Source organism: Opisthocomus hoazin, chromosome 2 (genome assembly GCF_030867145.1).
Source record: "Opisthocomus hoazin isolate bOpiHoa1 chromosome 2, bOpiHoa1.hap1, whole genome shotgun sequence".
In the NCBI taxonomy this organism is placed as follows: Eukaryota; Metazoa; Chordata; class Aves; order Opisthocomiformes; family Opisthocomidae; genus Opisthocomus; species Opisthocomus hoazin.
In genome coordinates this window covers 65,232,038-65,256,868 of record NC_134415.1, presented here as the reverse complement: position 1 = coordinate 65,256,868, position 24,831 = coordinate 65,232,038, and the positions used below count along the sequence as shown (strand labels likewise).

At 43.2% G+C, this 24,831-nt stretch overlaps 1 protein-coding gene and 1 long non-coding RNA gene across 4 annotated transcripts in view; one reads left to right on the top strand and one right to left on the bottom strand.

Moving 5' to 3' along the window:
- Positions 1-1,657: 1,657 nt before the first annotated feature.
- LOC142360567 (uncharacterized) lies at positions 1,658-6,953 on the bottom strand. 2 transcript variants are annotated; one of them, XR_012763169.1, is made up of 3 exons: positions 6,877-6,953; positions 5,350-5,381; positions 1,658-2,607 (listed from the first exon to the last, which is right to left on the bottom strand). It is a non-coding gene; the product is annotated as an uncharacterized LOC142360567 (long non-coding RNA). The 2 variants fall into 2 exon arrangements; XR_012763168.1 differs by lacking the exon at positions 6,877-6,953 and adding an exon at positions 6,410-6,851.
- Positions 6,954-7,043: 90 nt separating this feature from the next.
- ARFGEF3 (ARFGEF family member 3) overlaps positions 7,044-24,831 on the top strand; it is a 95,447-nt gene continuing 77,659 nt past the window's right edge. For both annotated transcript variants that reach the window (XM_075413951.1, XM_075413950.1), the window contains exons 1-3: positions 7,044-7,358; positions 8,431-8,482; positions 24,205-24,286. In XM_075413951.1, coding sequence (XP_075270066.1) covers positions 7,274-7,358; positions 8,431-8,482; positions 24,205-24,286 — 219 coding nt within the window. In that variant the 5' untranslated portion in view covers positions 7,044-7,273. The remainder of the gene's footprint in view (positions 7,359-8,430; positions 8,483-24,204; positions 24,287-24,831) is intronic.

The following is a 24,831-nucleotide window of genomic DNA, read 5'->3' as shown; positions in this document are numbered from 1 at the left end:
GTAATCTTCTTCAGTCCACTGGTCTGGATTCTTCTTATTCCCCCCTCTCTGTTCCTTACAGGCCCAGAAGAAAAAAAATATAGGCAAACCAGTGCAGCTACTGTGCAGCAATCCAAGCTCTTACAGATCAAACGAGAGAGTGAGCACACTGCAAAAGTAAAGGGCTACAGTAGAAAAGCCCCTCGCTTTTCATATCAGCGAGGCTTGAGATCAGACAGTTCTGCTGGTTGCAATTGTGGCAACATAACGTGAGGGAAAAGAGTGGCACAGGTCCAGTCACGTACCGCTGAAATCAGTGGGGCTTACAGCGGTACTGAAAACAAGGCTTCTGCTAGGTATGTTTAAGATCAAGCCAACTAAATGCATTCAGACTGTATCCCTACGGGTAGTCATTGTTCTTTAAAGGACTATCATTCTAATAACCTCCCAAATATTTTCATCTTTTTTCTTTCTGCTTACCCTATAGTATACGTAGATAGCAAAGAATCCAAGCTAAGAGAACCCAGATGAAGCTGTAGCTTTGGTTATTAGATCCCTTTTCCCCCAAGGTTTTTTCATTTGTAGACTGGGTATATTTCATCTGGAAGCTACTGACATGCAAACACAGAATTCTGCAGTGACATTCTTTGAAATCCCTCTTCAAGATGTATGTTGGGAAACACTGTGTCTTTCTGGTAGAATTTCCATTTGATGTAAGAGCAATTTCCAAAAGCTTTAAAAAAGACATATTTGGACAACGGTGCTGTCCCTCAAGCCTACAATGCTGTGTGCTTGTGTGCCTATTGCTGTAATAAGAGCTTTTGTGTGGTTCAATATCCACTTAGCACTGGATTTTCGATCATGACTTAGAAGCAATTACTATCTACTCTCAGCAAGTTGGAAGCTGAATGCTATATTCCCTCTGACTATATCTCCAAGAAGTATATGCCAATAACAATCTGAGCATTGATTTCACATTGATTAATACTAGTAGTGAAACATAAAAGGGCATCACTTAATATGCAAGTTCATCGGTCAGCTTATAGCAAACTGCTGTCTTGAAGAACATCCCAAGAAAAACCTCCAAGCATGTGACTATACCACAGGTCTACTTACAGGTTGACTTTACTGTTAATTTGCAATTTAAGTGCCAAATCCAGGAACTTGGTCCTGTGCCCAGTCAGATGGCAGAGAGAGATGTATAAGTAATTGATAGTCTCCTAATTAATGTTGGAAGTATTGAACATGCTCTGCCTTCGAGATGATAAAAAGTAGTGTCTGCAGAGACAAGAGCATATGGGGAGCAACAGATCCTTACATCCTTTGGAAGAGCTTTTGGAGTCTAGGGCTTACCTTCCTTGAAATAAGTTCCGACTTATTACTGTGCAGAAAAAAGCATACTTAAATAGGAACCAAACTATTTTCTGGAGCTAACTTGCTCTCTTAATTCAGAACATTTTATCTTTTAAATCTTCTAAGTTGGTCTTTAAAGTTGGCAAACACCATTGGTAAGAGTCAAACCACATCTCAGAGACTTCGTGGGCAGCATGGAGAAGAAAAGGGAGAAATTTTCTCATGTTTAGTCTTCGTATGTGAATATTATATGAATGCATAAAAAGAAGGTTCTGACTTGAATTTTGCCACTATTGCATTGTAAAACTGACAACATTCCCCTGAAACCAGAGAATTAATTTCAGATTGATTTATCTGTGGCAGAAAACAATCTGCAAATCAAGACTATTAAATAAACTTCTATTTAACCTGTCCCTTTGTGCTTTGCTTTACTTTGCGCTATACTTAACAAATTTAGGGATCTGTCACAGGGGAGCCATACATTAAAACTCGAAATAGTAGCATAAAAATCTATTTATCTATTTTTAAAAGAGCATATTAAGTTGAAAACTTACACAATTTCAGCTGTTCTGGGAATATTTCTAGTACTTCAAGCCATTTATTTACATGCTTAACACCAAACAGGTTATGCAAATCACAGTCCGTTTCCTGGCTGGCAGAGACGTACTCAGGTCTTGCCGACCTTTCTTGACTTTGTGTCACAAGCATCTGACAGCTGTAGACGCCATGGTGTCCTTGTTCCCTCATAATGAGAGACATCTTTTTCTCAGTCAAAGGCCACAACAGATTTCAAAGCAGTTTGTGGCCCCAAATATGTATAATGCATTTATAACTTTGAGTGACCTACATTTCATGCAGCTATATGACAAGGTGTCAGTTCAGTCTCTTTCTGGACACAGCTTCAGAGAGTTTGGTTTTGCCCATGTTGTGTATTCCAAACATCTGATGGCTAGATGGTGCAATCCTGACTTTAGTATTCAAGCCTTTCAATGTACTGCTGTTATGCTTTTAAGATCTCTTTCCATAGATTGAGACTGGGAATCCTCTGGATTACAGAGAGAAAGGTGGGACACAATGAGTCCTCCGAAGTTTAGCTTGGAACTCTTGTGATATGCAGTTTAACTCCACAGTTGCTTGTAGTCTCCTTTCCCCTTGAAGCCTTTTCAGTAGAGTCTGATGGAAGAAAGAGAGCTTTTATAGTTCAAATCTTCATGCTGCCTTTTTCCGTGTATTCACTCTGCTTTCCAAACTCTCCTATTTCAGGGTAGAGCAAAACTGGAAATGGTACAGAGAAGGGCAATCAGCATGACCAAAGATCATATATGAAGTTAAATAGAATAGTCCCCTGTAGACTGGAACAAAAACAGCTGAGAGAGGACATGCTCAGTGCGTAAGGAATCATGAATGCTGGGGAGAACGTGAATAAGGAAAGCTTATGCAGTGTTTCTCACAGTACAAAAACTAGGTAGCATCAAAAACCTAAGCAAAAAGAAGCTAAAACTGTACGAAAAAAGTATTTTCTTTTGTTTGTGTGCAACTCAGCCATGGAACTTGCTGCCATGGGTGGCTGTGAAGGTCAAAAGCATAAAAAGATTCAAAAGTAATTAGATGCATTCACAGAAGAAAAAAACTGTCAGATATTACTGAATACATAAAAATAAAACCACTGTCTCAGGAAGTACCTAGTCTGCAAATTAACAGAAACTGGGAGAGTTTACCAGAGGAAGGGGCACTATACTCTTTCTAACCTTTCTTTAAGAATCCCTGACTAAGTTTCATCAGAAATAAGCTACTGGGTAAAAAGGGCCTTGATCTGACCCAGAATAGCTGTTCTGCGTTCCTGATACCCTCTTTAATTGCCTTTGAAATTCTGCAGGGAGATGAGATTATGGTAGACTGAAGGCAGTTAAGGGGATTTTTGCTTTTCCTCTGTCTTTGCAGAAAGTATATCTCGGCAGGGCCAGCGAGTCTTGTCTCTTATTTCTATCCTGGCATGGATCTCTAGACTTTACTTTTGCTTCAACTCTACTTTACAGAATAAAGGATGTAAGGTTATGTTGAACAGAAAGTGTGGAATATAAACTAGCTTTAGTCACAGCTCCTGCTCCAGAGGGTTTTTCTCCATAACTCTGTAAGCCCTGCGCTCAGCAGCACCCGTCGTCGCTGTGCTTTGCCTTTGTTCAGCAAGGTCCTGCTGTGGAGGGAGCAGAAAGCAGCACCTGCTCGGGAGCGACTTCACTGAGCACTCAGCTAGCCTCTGGTAACTCACTGTGTCATCAAGCAAACAATGACAGATGCCACTCTGTCATTAACGATGTGCTTACATTCTGGACAACCAAAACTAAAAACAAACCCTGATAAGGGTCTTGCTTGTCCAAGACTTGCTGCCTTCTGGGAGAGGTGCCTTCCTCTGGTATCAGGTGTCATGAAGGTGCTGGTGAGCCCATGTTCCAGCTACAGCCCCCTTCACTTCAATTTGTCCTGTGTAAGGGGAGTCACATGTACAGAGCTTCCTGAGGAAAGCCGAGCCCAAGCTTCTTTTGCAAGTCTGGTCAGTTCAGTCATGGGGGTGCTTCTGGGAAAAGAGTAATTTTGAAAAACCTGACTAAGCACCATTTGTGAACAATGGTGGTTTTCCTGTCATCCGAGGGCATTTCTTAGTATTTTGTAATTAAACTGGAAGTTCTCAGGGACACAGCCCATCTCTTTGGTCCACCATCCAGCGTCTGCAGCATGCAATGAGATTCTGACCAAGCATATTGTTAAAACAGCCAAAGCACAGGCAATAAATGAGTGATAACTAATAGCAAATATATGTGATTATCTCACAGTCTAACACACCTTTGTCTCATATTTTTCCACAGTACATTTGGTTCTTTTTTAGGATCTCAGAGACTACAGTGACAGCGCAGGTGTGTGCACGGGCAATATGGCTATATGCTATGGGAAGAAATTTAAACTAGCACCACATTGCCTTCCTTGGCTGTGGCAAGGAGCAGAGCCATAGCATCGTGTAGATCTCTGAAGGCAAGCACATGCTGCTCCTTAACTCTGCTTGCTAGCCTAGACAGAGAATTGTATTAATACAACTCTATTACTTTGGGCATCTTGAGTAGCTTGGCTTTGCTTACACACTTCTTGGCTGAGCTCAGAGCTGTGCATATATCCTGGGATGTAATTTGAATTCATGTAATGCAAAAGATCAGTACTGTCAGGTGAGAGTCCCAAAAGCACGCTGCATATCTGCCACTGTATCTTCGCGATATATGACCACCGCATCCTGCAGATACCAGATCTGCATAGGATCCTTCTGACTTCCAGATGGACAAGGCTTGAGCTGCCCAGGAGATCATCAGAGCGGAGTCCTAGGTAGCCTCTACCACTGTAGATGGCTGCTGGCTTTCAACTGGCAGGACATGGCAAGGAGGACTTAGGAGCCGTAAGAGTGACCATGGAAGCTCAGCTGTCTCTTCCTGGCAGAAGATAGGAGGTTTCTCCTCCATCAGCCCTACTCTGTACCTAGACTTCCAGATCTTGTGACATTCTAGGCCACTTGGCTTGAAGGGGAGCCCAAAGCACATGATTAAATGTGACGTCTGCCCTATGCAAAGTGCATTCAGTGACTGACTTCCAGCAGGACATGGTTACTGGGTATTTAAGTGCTTATGGCAGACAACAGAGACAAGGATTGATGGACTGCTGTTCATTTGGAGATGGAGGGCCTCCCACGAAAAGAGTCAGCAAGCTGACTCATGGTACTCTGACATACATTTGCTCAGGAAGATTCATCATGGCTAACTTGGTTTTCCGTCAGCATGATCTTATAGGCAGACCTTAAGATGCTCTAGAGACCCCGAACATGACCTTTGTTTCTCTCACTCTGATGACATAACTACTGGGAAAAAAAGTGCTAAGCAGCACAGAATCCATTTTGCTTGAAGACATTGGACAGTGAGTGGAACAAAAATAAATGCAAGTCTTGATTCAGTGACATCAGCATCTATGAAAACACTGTACCTCTGGTGCGGATTTCAGCTGCAGAGGGCTTCCTGTAGAGACCACAGAGAAATTAACTAGTGAGTAGATGATGCATATAGCTAGAAAATAATCTAAAATTCAAAATTAATTCAGTTTCAGCAGTGGTTTCCTGAAAATAAGCAATTATTTACTATGAATAGATACATATTTATCTTTTAGTGTTCCACAAGTCCAAATGATCTCTGGTACATCATTTCTACATTAAAAATACCTCAAACACCATCACAGTTCTTTCTGTTGTTTTTCCCCCAGGGAAAAAAAAAAAAAACAACAACAAATACTTGACAAGACAGAAACCGACCCCCATTCTCATTTCCACTAAGCACATCACTGAATAAAGAGGAAGCACATAGGTGGGGAACAATTCATCATCGCTTCGATTTGAGCCTTGACCCACAGCATCACGGTGCACGGACAGCCCTGGCCACTAGCCGTCACCAGTTTTTCATTCCAAGGAAGGTGGCGGAGCACGGTCAGAGTGAAGAAACTTTTGGGAAACTACTTCCAGTTTCTTAGAGGCTGGTTTACGCCCTGGAATCTGAAGCTTAATGATCTTTCTTTTGGAGGGCTTCTTTTTTTTTAATCCTTAGTATTACAGCTTTAGGCATTCCCTATCCATCTCCAAACCTTTCTGGCATCGTTCTAAATCCTTTCTTCAGACACGAGGTTTACACTCTGGCCTAAAAATGCAGCTATGGATTACACATTCATTATACTTCTGAACACAAGCAGGATCAGCCCTTGTAAGTATTTGGATAAGGGACAGCCTTTGAAAGCCCGGCGTCCTGTGGGAAATGCTGTGGCTGATTCACCAGTGCCAATACTCTGCCTGGTAATTCACAACCGGTGCTCTTGCAATTAGCAGGAGGAGACACAACCGCTAAAGCTGCCAGCTGCTACCTGGGCTGCCTTGCTTATCTGCTGGCTTTTTCTTTGCCTGTCCCGTTTGTCCTCCTGTATTTTTTGAGAGATATTCTGCAACACCACCACGGCAATTAACATCAACTTATCGTAGAGATAAGGCAGACAAACAACAAACCGAAGAAGGCTGGAGTTTTGCTGGGTAGAAAGCACTTGGGGCGTGGGGGAGGGAAGGTCTGAGCGAGCAGAGGGGCTGTTCTCGCTCCCCTCTTGTAGGGGGGACGCGGGGCTGTGCGAGCCCCTCAAGGCGGAGCCGAGCGGGATGAGCCGTCACCCTCCGCCCCTGCCAGCTGGGCAGAAAGCCGCAGACCCTGCAGGGCTCACGGCCGCTTATCTCATCCCACGGATTTCGGAGGACCAGCGCCCGCACGCAGGGCTCGACCCCCCGGGTCCCTCCCCGTGGGGCTGCGCGGGACGCTGCGGGAGAGAGGGGCTGCCCTGCGGCAAGGGCCGCGGGGAGGGGAGCGCCCCCCGGTCGCCACAGCAACCGGCCAGGCCGCAGCCCGCCCGTGCCGCGTTCCCTCCCCGGGGGCGGCTGCCGCCACCCCCCGCTCCGCTCCCCGAGCGCTCCGCGGCCGCCGGCACCTGCCGCCGCCTCTGCCCCCGGCGCCGGGAAGGGGCTCCCTGCGCTCCCGGGGCGGCGGAGGCCGGAGCCGCCAGGCTGCGCCCGCGGCGGGCGGGCGGGGCCCAGCCCGGCTGCGCCAGCGGGGCCTGCCCGGGGTGGGAGAGGAGGAGGAGGAGGAGGAGGAGGGACTCCGCAGCGGCAACAACTGACGTGTCCCCTCCATGGAGCTCGGCGTGATTCATCCGCGGCGGCGGCGCGGTAGCGGGGTGCCGCGCTCCATCCCCGCGTAGGCACGGCCGCGGCGGGGGCAGCCCCGGCACCGTTCTGCCGCCCGCACCGCCTTCCTCCTCCTTCTCCACCTCCTGGCCGCTGGCTCCTCTGCCCCCGCGGCGACGCGAGGATCCCGGGAGAGGCAAGATGGAAGAAATCCTGCGAAAGCTGCAGAAGGAGGCGTCGGGGAGCAAGCACAGGGCCATCAAGGAGAGCTGCACCTGCGCCATCGGTGAGGGGCGCCGGGCTGCCCCCGCCGCCGCCGGGCTGCCCGCGGGGGAGCGGAGCGGGGCACGGCCCGGCCCTGCCCGTAGCGGTGCGGGGCGGGAGCCTCCGGAGGGGGGCGGGGAGACCCCCGCAAACTTGTTCGGCGCTGCCTCGGCGGTTGGAAATGCCCGGGGAAGGGGCTGTGGCAGGGGCTGGCGGTCCCGGTGAGCGTCCCTGTCCTGTGTCCCCCCCACCCCGGGTCTGCGGGCGCGCTATCGGTAGCTGTCAGTTTCTGTGGGTGATAGAAGGGGTGCGTGTATGGTTTTCTCTAAAAGCTCCCCCCTCACCGCATAAGAAATCATCGGAAAAAAGCCTCCAGTACAGTTTTCACTGCTGGTTTACATTCGGGCATCTGTTTTAAAAGCTGTTTTTTGGTTTTTGTGTTTTTTTTTTACTGGATGCCCTAAGCTCTGTTATCCTTGCTGTGTGATGGAAATGATCAATAAAGTGAGTTCTTCTTTGAAGGGCATGTGAGCTTCGGTATGTTTCAGCATCCGCCCATTTTCAGAGATTGACTGTGGGTTGAAGTGCCGTTGATGCTAACTACCTGGAGCACTAGTCAGCAAGACCCTTAACTTACATAAGCAGAACTGTGATGCTTAAAATTGCTTTAAATTGATGTTTTTCATCCATACGTAGTTACAGAAATTTGTTCGTACCTGTTGCTGTCTTATTACTAGCCTTTCAGCTTGAGGTTCCATGGGTTGCTTCATTAATTGTGTGTTGTCCTTGCACAGCAGCCATGCTGATATCCTCTGTACTGTTCCAGTTTTAGTATGAGTGCTGCTGAAGTGCTGATACGTGAAAGGGAGTTCATTGAGGAAAAGATGGTACTCGGTGCCTTTGCACTGGGCACTCAGTGTCCTGATAGATTCATACAAATCTGTGGAGACTTGGAGTAGCAGTGACTGTTGTTCTGTCAGCTGGAGTTGATATAAGCTAGAGGATCATTGGTTCAGAGACTGTAGCCAGATATATTACTATGGTTGAGCTCTAAGTTTCTTTTGAAAGTCCTATTGTTTCCTTTGGTTATACAGAAACCTTGGAATCTCCTGATGCTGCTATCAAGATACCTCCATATCAGCTAAGGTAAGAACATTTATTGTTGAGTCCTGTGGAGCTGTGAGTTTTTGTGAAATTGAAGGAAAAATTTGAATTAAAAGTGAGGTGGACAGAGGAGGGACCTGAATGTATCTGATTTCTTGTTTGTAGATATAAATATCTAGGCTGGTAGTAGTTGATAATTTGTTGATGAGGCCTTGGCCACTAGCCATGACTTAGATGTAAAGAAACATGTAAAAATGGGCAGGAGTATGTGTAATGGTGATACTTGGTTAGAAAGGAAGGCACTCTCATGTTCTGAAGAGTTTTTCATCTAAATTACAGCCTTCAGTATAAGTGATGATGCTTCTCAGTGTGTTTATTTTCTTTTAAATCTGGATCTGTTTTTGTTTACTGAAAATAAATATTCTAGAAACTGAAAGGTTATATCATTATATAGCTAGGATAGTGGATAGGAACTAAAATAATACAGTTTCTATGCCTACGTTTTCCTTTAGCCTGCTAGATTACCTTGAGTAAGCCTTCTCCCTTCTTCTTGCCTCCATTTGCGCACCTATTAAATGGGGGATATGGCACTGCCCCCATTTGTAGAGCTATTTAAGATCTCATTTTGGAAATTTAGATTGCTATGGAGAAAGTAAGTAGGCAAAATTATTCACTGTCTGTTCTGACAGAATTGCTAGGAAGCATCAGAACAAACTGGCAAGTTCAATGTTCAAAACAGGAGGCTACTACTTCACACAGCTGATAATGAAGATGTGAAATGCTTAGACTTGCCTTGTTAGGGAATGTAATGGATGCTAAAAGTTTCCATGGGTTCAAAAAACACCTCAGCAAATCCATGCAAGAAATTGATTGAGGTTTATCAGATGCAAAGGTACTCCTTCTTACCAAGAAGTACTTTAGTCAGAGATTACTGAGTTTATGAAAGAGTATGGAGGAGTGTTGCTATGAATTTGGCCTGTCCTGTAGTCCTCCTGGATGTCCACTATTATCTGCTGACAGAGCTGCTAACACTTTTTTGTCACACTATTACTCTCTTAAAGAGTATTTTTACCACGTCGTTACTCCCGACTGCTCCTTTCAGATATGCTTGGTGCAGCTTTGTGCAAGGAAAATTAGGGACTGAAGTGCTAGTTGTTCCAGAGCAGTCACCAAACAAGAAAGGAATAAGAGCAGTTCTTTTTCTGCTCTGAACTCCTGTCAGCCTCCAGTCAATGGGGAATGGGCACAGGTCTGACATGACCAGTGCCAGACACATACATTTCCAGCACAGTTTGGGCAGCTGGGAACAGCTGGATGAGTAATTTCCAGCTCTATTAGAATTAGGTTATGTTTACTTGTCACTGTGGTTGGAGAAAGCTTGGCTCTTTATCTTCCCGTTTGTCACCCTTCATCTATAATACAGTGTACGGGCTCTCTGTTTTAACTACTGTTCTCATTGCCTGTGAATTAGTTAGCTAGCCGTTACCACATTTCTTCCTTTTTCGCTTGCCTGCTGTCTCTTTGAAGGTGTGCCTACCTTTTTCTCTTCTTCCTGCAATGTTCTTAGTGTTATATTTGTTTAGTTGCGGTTTCTTTTTTCCACTGTAAATCCTAATCTTTTTAAATAAAGCTAATAACTTCACAGGTGTCACTATGATGAAGTAAGCTTTTAACATGAGACTTGTCAATAACAATGCACTCAGTATTATTGGGTGTTTTACAACATGAAGGGTGCACTAGAGAATTTGAATAAAAACCTTGGTTGTGGGGTCCTTGGTATGGTTCTGCCACGCAACCTCAGACAGTGTGGGAGATGTTGCTGTCACCAGTACTCTGAGCTTACTCTTCATTCTCTGCTAACAAGCTACTGCCAGACTCCAGTTTAGCACACTGGGCTGCATCTTGGGCTGGATTTCGCCTGTGTGGTGTGCAAATTAGATGAAAGTTCATCCTTGCTTGGTGTTTGTTGAAGAACAGCCCTGTGACGGCTTGGTTCCTAACACTGTAATTACACTTGAAAACAGAGCAATGGCAATGACCAGAAATACAGCCATGAGAGGTGCAGGATGGAGACATCGTGACCGTACCCTTTCCTGCTTTCATCATGATCAGGTGCAGATTGCATCATCTGCTGTAACACTGACCAGCCCTTGGCTGCTCATCCACTTTGATCTGGCATCCACCCTTTCTGCTGTCATATTTTTCGGTGTAGTAGCAGAGCCTGGGGATATGGTTAGGAATATTCTGTGATATGAGAGTGAAGGTGTGTATCATCTTTCCACCAAGTGACCCTAGTCCACAGCTCGGACCTGAGATCCGCAGTGGTAGCATACTCAAAGTCTTAAAGGCAGTGTGCAGTTCAGGATCAAAGTGCATATTTGTGAGGTCTCTTCCAAGAGCAGCAGCTGAAGGAGTGTTTAGAGTACTGCATGGCAGGGAAAATGTTCCAGCTTGTTTAGTAGGAAAGTTTGGTGTGTCCTTAGAATATACTGAATGCAAGGGAAGTATATCAGCACTTCTCTACAGTGTATTTGGGGAAGACAATGATCTAGGGCACATCTATACTGCACAAGAATGGGGGACAGAGATTCACGATCTGCCATGTCCAGTTGAGACAGATACTGGCTCGGTTTCAGAAATAGTGAATCTAGTAATAAATACCCCAATTGGTATTGTTTCCATTTCTCCACAAAGCAGTATCTGGCTTCCACTAGCAAGTTGTGCTGGTGTTACTGCTGTTTAACAGAATGGCCATGCCCTTACTGAAGTCTTTCTTTTCCTTTTGGAACTGAAGAATGAAGTCTGCTCACGAGAAGATGTAAACTGCCTACTCCTTTTTTTTTTGCCACTTTAAAAAGTAAAAGGCCATTTGCTGGCTTTGAAACCACAGTTCTAGATGAGTAGAGGTTCTTCATAATGTTTTCTTTTAAGACGGTGATCTTAGTGTGAGAATGGGGAGGACAAATTATCTCTTTGCATTTCCTCAGACTGTTACTAGTTGAGTTCAGGGTTTTCTCCATGTGTTGTATCAGCTACATACTTATCTCCACCAGACTGTTGGGGTAGATGACTTCTATGTTCTGGCTTGCTCCTGACCTGTCCATAGCTTCCTCTCTTGTGTTGGACTTCTGTTACTGAACATCAGGCAGGCCACATGATGGTTTCCTGAAGTCTGTGCAGTTAGCTGGGGGGTTCAGTGGTAGCATATGTGTGGGAGGTGTTTCCAGCACTTGTCTGGTAGCCTTTTAGATAGCACGTGCCTGCTATGTTTGGGGGCACCTAGGGTATGTTTTCCCCAAGGGAGTGCAGTGACTGGACATTCAGCCTGGAATGTCATTCTTCAATTAGTTTGGTAGAAATCCGTTTGATATATTTTCAGGGAGCTAAATAAGACTATTTTGCCGCTCAGCTTCCTTTGATGTTAATTGGACTTATGAATCCAAATACCAGTTAATAACCTTCCATATTAATTCTAGTGAGGGGCATTATTTGAATGTCTTGCTTCCTAAAGAAATACAACTCTCCAACAAATATGAAGTTTCCCACAGAGTCCTGTCAGCTCTGCCTTCAGATAGGAATATGTTTGTGCTTTTTCGGTACTTTAACTTTCAATCAGAGTACTAAGGAAGGGTATGAAATAGTAAAAAAGATTAAAGTGGACCAGGATGGAAATGACCTTAAGTCAATTCAAGGCTTTGCAACAGACGTTCTGTAACTCCTTGAGAAGGGAGAGTCATGTAACCCATTGGCAACCGGTCCATTGTTGCCTGCGTAGTATGATGTTTGATGGACAGGTGTTGTGGAGATTAGATATAGGCTGAGTGCTTGAGGAAGCCGGATGGGTGACTTGTAAATAATGAAGCAGATAAAAGCAACTGATGTGCTGATGTTTTAGTTGGTGAACTGATCACATGGAAAATAGCTTACGAGAGCTTAATGTTGTCTGCCGGCAAACAATTGTTTGCTACTAAGTTGGGCCGGATTCACTTCAGTATTTTCAAGGGGACAAGTTCTGCCTGAAAGCCAACCACCTACAGTGAGCAAGCCTCTCTTCTTGGCTAATTCCTGGCCAGTTTCTCCGTTGTGATTTTAGAGGCTGAAATACGATCCGTAAAAGGTAACTGAACAGTCACGAGAAAATGAGCCTTGAGAGAGAATGTTTGATGAGAGGAGTTTAATACTCAGGAGGATTATATACATACCAGAGAACAAAATAAGAGGCTAGACAGCGCTTGCCAGTCACATAGTGCTTTGAAAAAACTGGGCTATACTAGAGTTTTTTGGAATGCTTTATGCAATTAAGTCACACCTTATAGGCCATGTAAAACTTAGTGGCTCTCTAGCAGCACGGACTTGGTCCTGTAAAGAGGAGGTTGGTTGGGGCTTTTGAGGGAGGCTGTGGCTTGGTGGGTAGTTTAGCTATTGTGTTTTGGTGTTTCTGTCCTTACTGGAACCTGGAATCTTACATACAGAATTTCTTGCTGAGTCCCTGCATTCTTCATTAGGATTTTTTTTTTTTATTATCTTAAAGAGACTTTCTCATAGTTCTAAGACATTTCCTGTAATTTCCAGGCCTTGCTACTATTCTGTCACTACTTTTCTTTTCTTGTGACCAGAGCAATGGCAAAATATGTTTTTTGCCCTGTTGTCTCCATCACTGCAGGCTTGAGTTTGAGCTGTTCTGTGGAGCTTGTATGCCTGTTGTCTCTTTAATCACAGAGAAATGTGGCTGAGTGCAGAAGATGCACAGGCAAGACTCTCGATAGTATAAAATGCTGTTCATGCCAGCTTGAAGTTTCCCCTGTGGACTTTAAAGTAATGGCCGTGAGACATGTTGGTGAGCGAAGCATTCTTGCATAGTGACTGATGTAATTCACATTCCTTCTTCAAAGAAGAACCAGAAAGACTTTCCACATGCTTACTTATCTCTTCAGCGTATCTGTACACTGCACATCTCTGTACCTAAAAGTTGCAGAAAGTAATTGAAATCGAACGGATACAGGCTCAGGCCTTCAGGGCACCGGTTCCGGGTGCCTAATCGGAGAGATACGGGTCTTGCCTTTCAGAGGCGCCAAGTGTTTCCAGGTCCTGTTTGTGGTGGTGGCAGTTCTTGTGTTCGTTACTGTGAAAGCCTGCATCCCTCTGGTATTTCACATTGGCGTTCCAGAAATAGCCAGTGTTTCTGGGGATTAGAGCTGGAAAATCAGAAGTCAGTGGTGAGCAAGGTCCTCTATAATAAGTAGCTTATGTCCAGTTCTGTCTCCCCTCTTTGTGTCCCAGTGCTGTTTATCTTAGTGCTCGTTTTTGAGGGCAGTTTGTGAACTTCGGGAAGCCAGTGCAATGAAGAGCAGTTGGGAACAGAAGTAAGCTGTAAACTTAGCTAGACTCTGAAATATGTATCCTCCTTGCATTTTTTTTCCCCTATAGTCATGGGAATTTGGGGCATGAAAATGGGAGTCCTACTCTGCCATTTACATTTGCATCTCTAGCTTTGCCTCTGACATACTTCTTGAGAAATAGATGCAGCTTGAAATCTCTTAAATAAAACAGCATGCTCACACATTTATTATTTGTTGAGCACATGCAAGCTAAAAAGCAGTGTGGTGTGATCGTCACCAAACATCCAATGCCATGGAGACTTCCAATTCGCTTAGCTTTGCAGATAATTCATCCACTGAAAGAATCTTGAGGCTTGGAGTGCGTTTTGACTTCTCCATTTTGAAGAAATATTTGTAATTTCATCATTTCAATCTTCTCCCATCTACTTGATTTTGTTCATCATTTCTGTTAGTGTCTATCTACTGGGAGAGAGTGGATAGGGAAGCTGACATATGTCTGTATCTGTATATATGTATCTCTTGGATCTCCTGACCAGGGGAAAGGAACAGGGATGGAGGTATGACTGTCTCTCAGGTTTTTCTAGGTGGTGTTTTTAGCATACCTCTCTCTATTTTACTCTCTCTTATTTTTAAAATACTTTGCTTCCTGCTTTTGCTGCTACAGCCAGCTGGCATTAAGTGCTCCTGTGCTTTCCTCCTGAACCTGACTGCTGGATATGTGACTCATGCTGCTCAACCATTACACGGTTGCTATCTGGCATTTGGCAAGTGGATGATGAGTTCCCTGGCAGGCATCTGGCCAAGAAGAGATTCTAGTGACGGTGTGGATTGCTGAGCTGTGTCTCCTGTGTTGGCAGTTTACAGGCTAGATCTAGACTTTTGGGAGCATTTATGTAGCCCATTTAGTGTTTTGAATGGTGTGTATGCTCTGGTCTTGATTTAGAATGTTATATTCCTGGTTCTAATGTTGGGGGATGGGTGACGGGAGGAGATTAGTGTTTAGAAAGGCAGTGTGGCACTGTTGTACAGTATTTGGATCAATGTGTGTTTAATCTGGGTTGTGTAACTGGCCCTATTTCTTGTCTGATGGGCAGGTATTTTTATCTCAGCAGAGCTTTGCGTCTGTTTTGGGACCCTGAAAGACATCAGTGTGAGAAAGGGGAGTATAGGGTCAGTTTCTATCGTGCGTGTCTGAACTCTAGCTGTGAAGATTCCAAAAACGCTGGAAGGCCTCTGGATCTAGGAGTCCCTAAGAACCTCTCAGCCGGGGTTATGTCTCCTGAAGATACCAAAGAAGGTTTGGTATTGCCATGGGAAAAGGTGCATGGTTTCTGAAAGATTATTTCTGTTGCTCTTATTTGTGGGTTTGTTAGCATTTTTTTTAATTAAAAAAGGGCAGTGCTTGCTGTTTCTGAAACTAACTTTCTGCCCTTCCTGACATTCTTTGTAGTAGTGAACCTGAATATTCACAACTGCTTTGGGTCTTTATTCCTTTTATAGATTCTTCCGAGAGTCTGTTCTAGATTTGTGACAAAAGCCCACAGTGTACTACTGGTTTTAGCTGGGCTACAGTTGATTTCCTTCATAGGAGCTGGTAGGGTGGGAGTGTGGAGCAGCTGGGTGGGGCTGAGCTACCTGTTGGGGTTAACCCCCAGCTTACGGCTACTGTGGGGTGTACGTAATTCATTCAGTACAGGAATAGCACCAATAAAAGGTGAGAGCAGCCAGAGCTGTGAGTGTTTGTCTAATTTCTAACAGCGAATGCAACTGAAACACTGCCCTAAGGGGTCTGAGGATGATGATGGGACAGCACTATGCGTGTTTGTGTTAAACACCTGATCACTTATAGTGCTTGCAAAGCAAAAGAAAGTGAGAACATCAGGAGGCTGTTAATAATTGCTTTAGAGAATGAAATATGGTTGGGCAGAGAAATCGGGTGATGGGAGAAGTGGCACTGAAACTGAGCAGACTGTTTTTCTATTAAAGGAGGCTTGACTCTGCTGTGGTCTTTGTGTGAGGCTGTACAAGTCATGACTTTTCTTTGTTTTTAAAGTGAAGGGGTGAGTGGGAATAATAGAAGTCTTTTCTCATAGTTCTTTTATTTACATTCCGTGAAAAGTAACAAAGGTGCAGGAAATACACTACCATTGGTTTCCTTGAATGTTTGTTTGCTTTAAGGAATTGAGTATGCTAAGGTGCAGTGAGTATAAAATTACATAATGCATTGCAAATGTGGGGATATTTTTAACAACCATCCCTTAGGTCTGTCAAGATTTAGCATTGCACTGCTGTGATAGTTGAATGGAATTGCAGATTGCAGCGTTAACCTTCAAAGTGTAACTAGTAATGACCAGAAATATACCTCATCCTCCCATTTCTTCATCAGGCTTTTGTAACTAATTCTAGGCCATCCAGCTGTAATGGAGAAAATATGGTCATTTGCGAGATATCTGTGCTGTAGTACCTCCATGTCTCTCTTTCTGTTGCCTCAATCCTACCCTGTCCCAGCATTGTAAAACTTCTGATGGAAATTTAATTCTCATAAGATGCTTTATTTATTGTTTCCAGTGTACTGAAATTTTGAAACAAAATGTTTTCATTGGAAAAATCCTCAGCTTCCCTTCCAGGCTTACCAAATATAGGGAAGAGAGGTTTCATGGAACAGTTTTGTAATCTACCTAAAGGGTACATATTGCTTTATAATGAAGACCTTGTGAGGTTTACATGTGTCATGAAATTCCTGAAGAGCAGAGTTAGTAGGCAAAAATCTACTGGGGTGGATGTTCTAGGGAGAGTGATGATAACATATCACAGAGACATTACACTAAGCTTTGCAGACTTGTAAGCATGCTGATTATTATTTTGGTCTTGTCCACTTCAATATTGTGTAGAATCTTTTGTTGTCTCTCTCCCTCTCCTCTCAAGCAAAGGTACATGGTGTGCTTATGTTTTTGCTTTGTTCTGTTTCAGTTTCATCTTGACAACAGTGTCAGGCTCCTATCTAGGAACTTTGTGTTGAAATCAAGATGTTATTAGCGAGTATAGCAAGGAAGCAAATGACCTTAGCAGCACGCTATAGCGGAGTGACTGTGCTGAGCTATTTAGTTATGATCATATGAATTCTGTGGTCTCGGCTGCATTAGGCTGAATGGAAGATTAATTTATTCACGTTTGCCTTTCCCATGAGTAGAGCTATACTACTTCTGTTATGGCAAATCCATTTCCCTTGGAAGGTATGTAAATAACAAAACTGTGTCACTTTTTTGATACCAAGCAGTTTTAAATTACAATCTCATTCAGCATTCCAGATTGAAGAATTGCTAAGGTTCTAGCTAACAAACTGTATGAAGTGACTTTTAGGTGTTATCCCTCATTTCCTTTTCCCTGTGGCATTAAGTGTCCTCTGATAAGCAACTCGTATGCTTCTCTCCAGAGGCAGGTTCATTTTAGTGTTGAGCGAAGTCATTACTTTGCATCTTGGTTTGAAAAGCAGGATTGAAGGGACGAGGGAATACGTGAAGCAAAGAGGAAAGAAAAATGAAATACTGAGCTGGAGGGGAGACCAGAGGGAACACCAAGAGAGAGCAGATATCAGCAGCTGAAGTGAGAGAGAGTTGGATATGGAAGGAAAAGGAAAGTTAAACCTTAAGTCAGATGAAAAGAAGCCTTTCCATTGTAACTGGATAAAAGTGAAGAGTTCTGTACTGTGGGGGGAGAAAAAGAATGGGATTTTTTTTTTTTTTTTTAAAAAGAAGCTGCAAGTGGTGAGGAAGAAAAATGAAATGCTTGCAGCCAGGAATTATGAAGTTGTTAGTAAAGGTGGAATCTCACCTGGTTATGTGAGAGGCAAGTCTCTTGACATGGGAAACAAGCGCGCAAGTGTCTCTCTGCTTGTGAGTAATTGGAGTAAAGTCCTGGCCCTGCTGAAGCAGGTCAGCATTTATATCAACATTGTACAACAGCGGTCTCTCAACTGCTTCTTTTCAGGACCTGTAGACTGTAACACTGACTGTTTGTTTGTTGTTATGTAGCGCTGTAACACCAAAGTTGTCTGACAGTGCATGATCATCTTGTGTTGGTACAGCATCATGAAGGTAGTTTATTGTTATTTGTGTTTTTTTCTTGAAAAGGAGTGTTCTAACTTAAAGGCTTCGTATTCTGTCTTTTGTCCTGTTGCTCTAGGAGGTCTCTACTATCAACAAACTTGTATTTGCATAGAGATACAAATTTTAGTGCTGGAGTGTTGTAGTCATCTGGTCCAGCTTCGTGTATTGTGGAGGCATGAGACTTCCCCTGTATTTATATGCTGCAAGCTCCAAACTTCTCTCTGAGCTCAGCTGTAATACTCTTTGTAAGTGGGACAGTCATAGTTCTGCTGTAGATAAGATTGTTTCTCTAGAATGTGAGCAAGGACTTGAAATCCCCTTTCTTCTTGAAGAGCTGTTGCTTGAAAAGGGATGTATTTATTTCCTGTTCCTCCTCCAGTTTTGAAGTACTTCCATTATGAACCAGAAAGTTGTTGGTGGAGTCTTTTATCAATGTTCTCTAAGCTAGCACAGAAAGAGAGGAGTTATGCGTATTTGTACTTTTATATGTACATGTCTTCATATATACGCTGCTGGAATTTGTTTTACACAAATCAAATCATCCCCTTTTGTGTAGGGACAGTATTTGGTTCCGTTTGGTTTATTTAACGGTCACAGCTGAGAGTGTCTCCAGAATTTTGAGAATTCATCTTTACCATTTATTTTCTCATGGTGGGCCAAGTTTTTTGCTTGTGTAAGTGAGGCTAATAAAGTTACATGCTGTGATACTTTGTTCATTTTAAGCAGCCAAGACTGAGCAGCTCTTTTCAATTGTCAGTGTTACTCTGACTGAAAAATGTCAGACTCCAACTATGACTGTTATCTTGCCTAACAAACAGCATATCAGAAAATGGCAACAGTCATGAGTCAAATTCTTATCTGTTCTTTGACTGGCCTGTGAATTGTGCTGTGGAATGCAAATTACATATTGATAAGACCCTGAGGTTCTGAATTTTGCTTCCCCTGTGTGGTTTTCAGAAGGAAGATAATGCAGAGAGGTGTCTTGTGTTTAATTTGTCTTTATTTTTAATCCTGTTTCTGAAAAATAATATGGTTATCACCATTTTTATGAAGGGAAATAACTCTTACAATGGTGACACATACTTCATTTGTAGTGCCCCCTTCCCTAAGTCAGTATAGTGAAGGTGGGCCAGGAGACTGTTCCAGGCACTAACAAAAAGGAATTGAGATTGGGCCATTTCCTATCTTCATTAGAATTTTCATCATGAGAGTGAGATAAAGAGCCATTATTCTCCTCACACTAAAGGCTTTTCCCACTACAATCAGGGTAGAAAGATTTTTATGATCTCTTACAATAGTTATCTGTCTTGCTCTGACCTTTTTGACAGTCTGTTTTGACTGGCCTGTGATAGCATCCCTTGTGACAGACCTGCAGGGAAGAGGTAGGTTGATGAGCCAGGGCAAACTCGGATGACTGGAAAGGTCGTTGTAACCCAGCATGCCGAGTGTGAAGGCTATTTACGTTCTCATGACTCATTCTGCAGTCCATGAAGCTGACAGTCATGGAGTAGGGTAGCTCAGGAAGGATGGCCTATGCTTCTGGAGATATTGGTCCTCTATTACGCACTTGGTTCTGTCTCTGACCTTTTTGCTTAATCCTGGGTGGGTCACTTGGGATTCAGTCCAGGTATCGTGGAGGTCTAATGACAAAACTCGAGGTCGGCTCAGTGGGAACAGGACTAAGTCTTTGTCCTTGGCACTGTCTGCTTACTATGTTTTGCACATAACAAGGTCCAGGCTTACCAAATGCTGTTTTCTGTAATGGAGTGCCTGTTAGTGCAAATGGCTGCTAGTTTCTAGTGACCTTAGAATTTATTTTTGTTTTTTTAATTGGTTTGCTGGGTCAGGACCAGGAGGGTCATTGGCACGCTTTGTTTTGAGGGGAGTGGGCTGCCAGCATGTTATACTCATTTATTGAGTTTGTATATGTTATACTAGATTTGAATAGAAACATTGTGATTAGGAAAGCTGTTTCATGTCTCTGCAATTACTTTCTGTGCTGTAAAATCATTCTTCCAGACCCTTGTTCTGCAGTGATTCTCACTATACCCTTTGCACAGGTGACCTTAGACAACAGCAGCAGGTAAAGAGTGATCCCTGTATTCTCTTCCACTGTCAGGGAAAGAACACTGCAGCCAGGATCTTCTTTTTTTTGAGGGGTGGGGGATTGTTTGGTTTGCTTTTTTTAAACTGAGCTGTCTTTTGAGAGCACTGCTGTGTGGACACATGCGAACAATGCAGTTAGTGTGGATTTCAGCATAGTATACCACTTATATGTGAGCACATCCTTTTTCTTCTCTATCGTTACTTCTTTACACCATCTCAACTTCTTTCTTCCCTCTAGCTTCTGTTTTCATTGCTTTGTTTCATCTAGCAATGCCCAGGATACCTCATCCTGAAGCTTTTGGTAGCCTCCTCTCCTCCAAGTCAAAGGTGCTACCTTCCTTTCATACCCCCTCTATGTTGTACTTGACTCATCTTGTTCAGGGTTAAGTTGATATTTGTGCCTAAAACTGCGTGTGTATCTATGTCTGCACCTGCGTACATCAGTGTGGAAACTTGGGAGTTCCAGTGTGAAACTAGTTTCTGTACAGTAACGTAAATGGAAAACATTCTTAAACGTGTTTTGAAGTATATTGATATGCACCAGCTTATTCTGAGAACTTCACATAAGTAAAATGTCTTACATGTGTAGCACTACAAAACCTGAATGAATTGTCATTTGACAGTACAGAACTGCTGACAGTGGAGTAAGCAATGCGTTATCTCTTCTGCAGCCTTATTGAACCCGGTTCTTAAGCGGTACACCTTAGTAGGGACCGACTGTTAATTTACATCATCCTCTCCCATTCTGCCTGAGGATTATCTACTGTGTCCTTCTGTTTTCTCATACTAGCAGATGATGCATTGAAATGGTAGGTTGAACTGAAGTGTGGAAGATGCTCAAGCTAATCAAACATTCTGCGGTATCTCTGCAGGTGTTTTATAGCTGGAGCATCGAAATGCTAAAGATTTAATTGACTGAGCGTGCAACAAGAACTGGAAATGACACAACAGCAATTCATTTTCTCCAAGAATACAGTGGGAACACAGGCTGCAGGAACCTTAATTAGATTTTCAGTTAAACATTTTTAGCAAGGATGGGAAGTTCAGCTAATTGAATCCGTTCTAATTTCCATCCTCCTGTTTGTCATTTTTTGCTCTTCATTTTGGGAGATATCTCGAGAAACAGCTCTCATTGTTCTCTGCTCATTGCAGTATGTGATGACAGATGGTAGGCAACATGCTGATGTGCGGAGTAGCTACGCAGAAGCCACAGGAGCTCCCACCTGTCTTCATGATAATGAAACTGAACTGGATCCACTCCGGTGACTGCTGACAGCCTTCCCTTTCCCCTCTCCTCCCAGTCTCCATCCACTTTAATGTGAGAAGTTGTTTGTCATGTATTAATAATGCCCCAAACATTTGCATGCTGTTGCAGTGAACTGTAGAAAGTCTAAAAGAAATGTGGTGTTCTGCCCTGAAGAGGTGTAGGTCTAAATAATAATTAGCTTTTAGCATCCCTGCAGTTAGTGCTATACACTATTTGGATTATTTTTTTTTCTTCTTTTTTCCTTCTGTGTGTCTGGCTGATTGAGTACCAGTTACTGCACAGGTACCTTGTTTTGGTATCTGTTGATCTACTAATTTCAGACACGAGTTGTCTCCCAGAGGGTGATAGTGACGACTTATTTTAAAAGAGAGAGTATGTCAAATCGCAGTGTAAAAGTTAGCATTTAAAGGTGCTTTGTGGATTAGAGATGCATTGCTGTGGCACCTCTTTAAACTAGAAAGTCCTGTCACAATTTACCTGCATGCTACTGATGTTCCCAGGTCCAGGCGAAGCTGGCAGTAGATACATAGGTGGTAGTCAGCTCCATACTGGCTAGAGGGTTACTTTCTGAACCCCAAAGTAGATGTTTTGGCAGTTTCTGTAGATCTGGATATGACACTTTATGAGGAAATATTTCCTGGATGTTCTGTAGTTCAGGGTGGCTTGGGTGCTAAACTCACAGGTTTTAAGAGACGTGCTAGTTAAATTGATTCCAGAAACATTCAAGAAAGGAGCTTCTGAGAAAACTGGGCTTTGTGCCTGACTGTATCTCAGAATATCCTAAATGAAGCAAATAGTTAGATTTTAGACACCTATTTTAAGAAACAAATGTAGTCTGCTTCAAGTTATTTAGAAATCTGCATAACTCATGGGTGTTTTTTTTAAAAGATCTTCTTGTGGTGTTATGCCAAATGGCCTCTTACAAATTCCCATAACCTGAGAAGAAGGTACAAATATGAAAAGACCTGCACATTCTCAAGATGTCTTTGCCAGGTACAGAAGCTTGCCACGTTGCTTAACTGAGCTGTGCTTGTGACTCTCAAGTCTTTAATTTATCATTAAAGGAGGGGGTTGCGTTTCAAAGAGTGAATAGCAGGTTTGTGCCCCTTGGGGTAGCTTCTGATTTGTGCTTTTTTGGGGGGGAAAGGTGGAGAGACAGGAATACCGACTGAACACATGCTAAATAGAGTTGACTTTTCAGAGCGGACATTCAGTCCACTCTGCAAACAGGATCCGCTTGAAGGAGTTACATCTAGGTTCCCCAAAGCTGAGGTGGCCAGTGTTTGGTAGTCTCCATTTAAGTTTTTAAAGAAGGGAGTTCAGGTTGTAGACTGCCAGTTTTGGAGGGAGGTTGGTAAGTTATGGGCAGACTGCGGCAAAGCATGACTTTAGGTATCTTTGATAATATGTCTGAAACTCTGGTCGTCACTGTTGCTCTGACCTAGGGCTTCTGCTTAGCTGGTTATGAAGGGAAGATTTGTAAGAGGAGCAGAATATGCGCACTACTCTACTGCATGTGTTTCATTTCTGTCAGAACTTGAACCTTTAGAGGTGTAGGAGAGTTGGTCAATACTTTTATATACTCTGGGGCAAATTAACTATTTATCATTGGATCAACTGAAACTAAGTGAATTCAGGTCAAAGGCAGCTCACAGGAGCAAAAGAAGAACAACTCTTCATTTTGGTATTTTTAGAAATTAAACTTCTTTGACTCTACTTTGAAAAGACGGGGGTTTGGGTGTATGTTTGAATGCATTGAGACTTGACAAAGAAGAATACTTTGAACGGAACAAGTCAGGGGTTTTTGGTTTCCAGTTGGGTAAGAGAAGACTCAACTAGTTGTTTTCTGTTCCTTCTGACCTTGCACATACCGTTCTCCATGGGGAGGAAATGAATGCAATTCTGAAAGGGCTCCTTGGGGTGCAGTGCAGACTGCTAGAGAACTAAAACTCTTTGGGGGCTGGCACAGAAGGTTTGCCGTAAGGAAGTATGCCTATACAAATGCGAAAATAGACTCTGTATGTACAGATAAGTGCTTCTCATGATATGCAACCTAATGAAGTGTTGCAAACCTTGAGGGAGATGGCAGTTGGATGTGGGCTGAGTATCTCTGATCAGGAATGAGTTTCCTGCCAGCTAGCAGGATTTGCTAAAAGGGCTTCTGGTTACTAGGTGTTCCTCAGATGCTGCAGCTCTTCTCTGACAAGGAGCAAGAAGTAAGGAGAAAAGTCACAGCTCCAGGCACTGTTTGGTTTGGTCACCAAATAAAAAAAATTCAGTATCTGAGCACTGAGTCAAAAGCACCTAAAATACTATCCTAATCAGTGATTTATTTTAATAGTAAAAAAAATTTTAAGTGTTATTCTGTAATCAAAGTACAGCTTAATCGTAGTTCTAGCACATGCTAATTCAGATGTAAACCAAACTCTTTCGTGTACGTTTGCTGTTCTCTACACCACTTATAGTTGGAGGGAGCTAACATGATAGGGCACTGTACTGCAGAGGAGGCCACAGACCAAAACTTGCCTGATAGAAAGTGGATTATGAAACCACTTTTCTAGCAACCTGATTATTAAACAGAAGGTAAGTGATTGAAGTGTAATGCTTATCATGCTGAGCTGAAGGACCGCTAGTGATCTGTGAATCCCTTCTTTATGCTTTGCACATTCATGCATGCACACAGAGGGCTAACAGTTGGGAAGTATTTTGTAAAATTTCAATTAAAAGGCCATTCTTAACAGTATGTGAAGAAATATGCCAGCTTTCTTTAGATGGTAAAAGTGCTTCACAGATTTGTGAAATTCTCCTTGATTACTGTGTGTGAATGTTATCTTACTGAAAGTGATACAGCCCTTCTGGAACATTACTGCTTTGAATACCAATTTCAGTTACATTGTTCCTGCTCACTTTTTTTTTTTTTTTTTTTTTTTTTTTAATTTTCCTCAGGGAGAAGTGTCTCCTTCCTCTCCAACTGGCTCTGGAATCGAAGAGCATGAAGCTGGCCCAGCAGGCTCTAGCAGGGATGCAGGTATCGCTCTAGAATGGGGGTTTGTTAGTAGGCAGTGGGTGTTAAGGAGATCTAGGCTTTTCTTTTGAGAAATACTACAGAAAAAGTGTCTGTCCTTGGGTGGACCAAGCAATAATGTTCATGTTTCTGTAACGGTGTTTGGAAGTTCAGATGCAAGTAAAGGCTGGTGATTCTGTAGAAGCTAAAAATGTTCTGCGGATAGGCAGGAGCTCCTGGCTTTCAACGTTGAAATGGGGACGTACTCTTCCTTGTGTGGCCCTGTGCTACTCTCAGTAAGCCTTGCTGCTGCTAAATGTCTTAGAAACTAAACTGAGTCCAGTTTTTCTGTTTTCATGGGTTAGAAGAGAGGACTGCAGTGCTTGAAAGATGGAGAAGTTAATGAAGGATCTGGGAGCTGGCCTTAGTGCTCATGATCGCTTAGCCTGGTCTCTCTCCAGTACTCCGTATCGCTCATACCAAACTAAACATTCTCCTTTAGATAGAAAAACATATTATTTTGTGTTAAATATATTGGCTTAAATCTCATCAGACTGTACAGTGCTAAA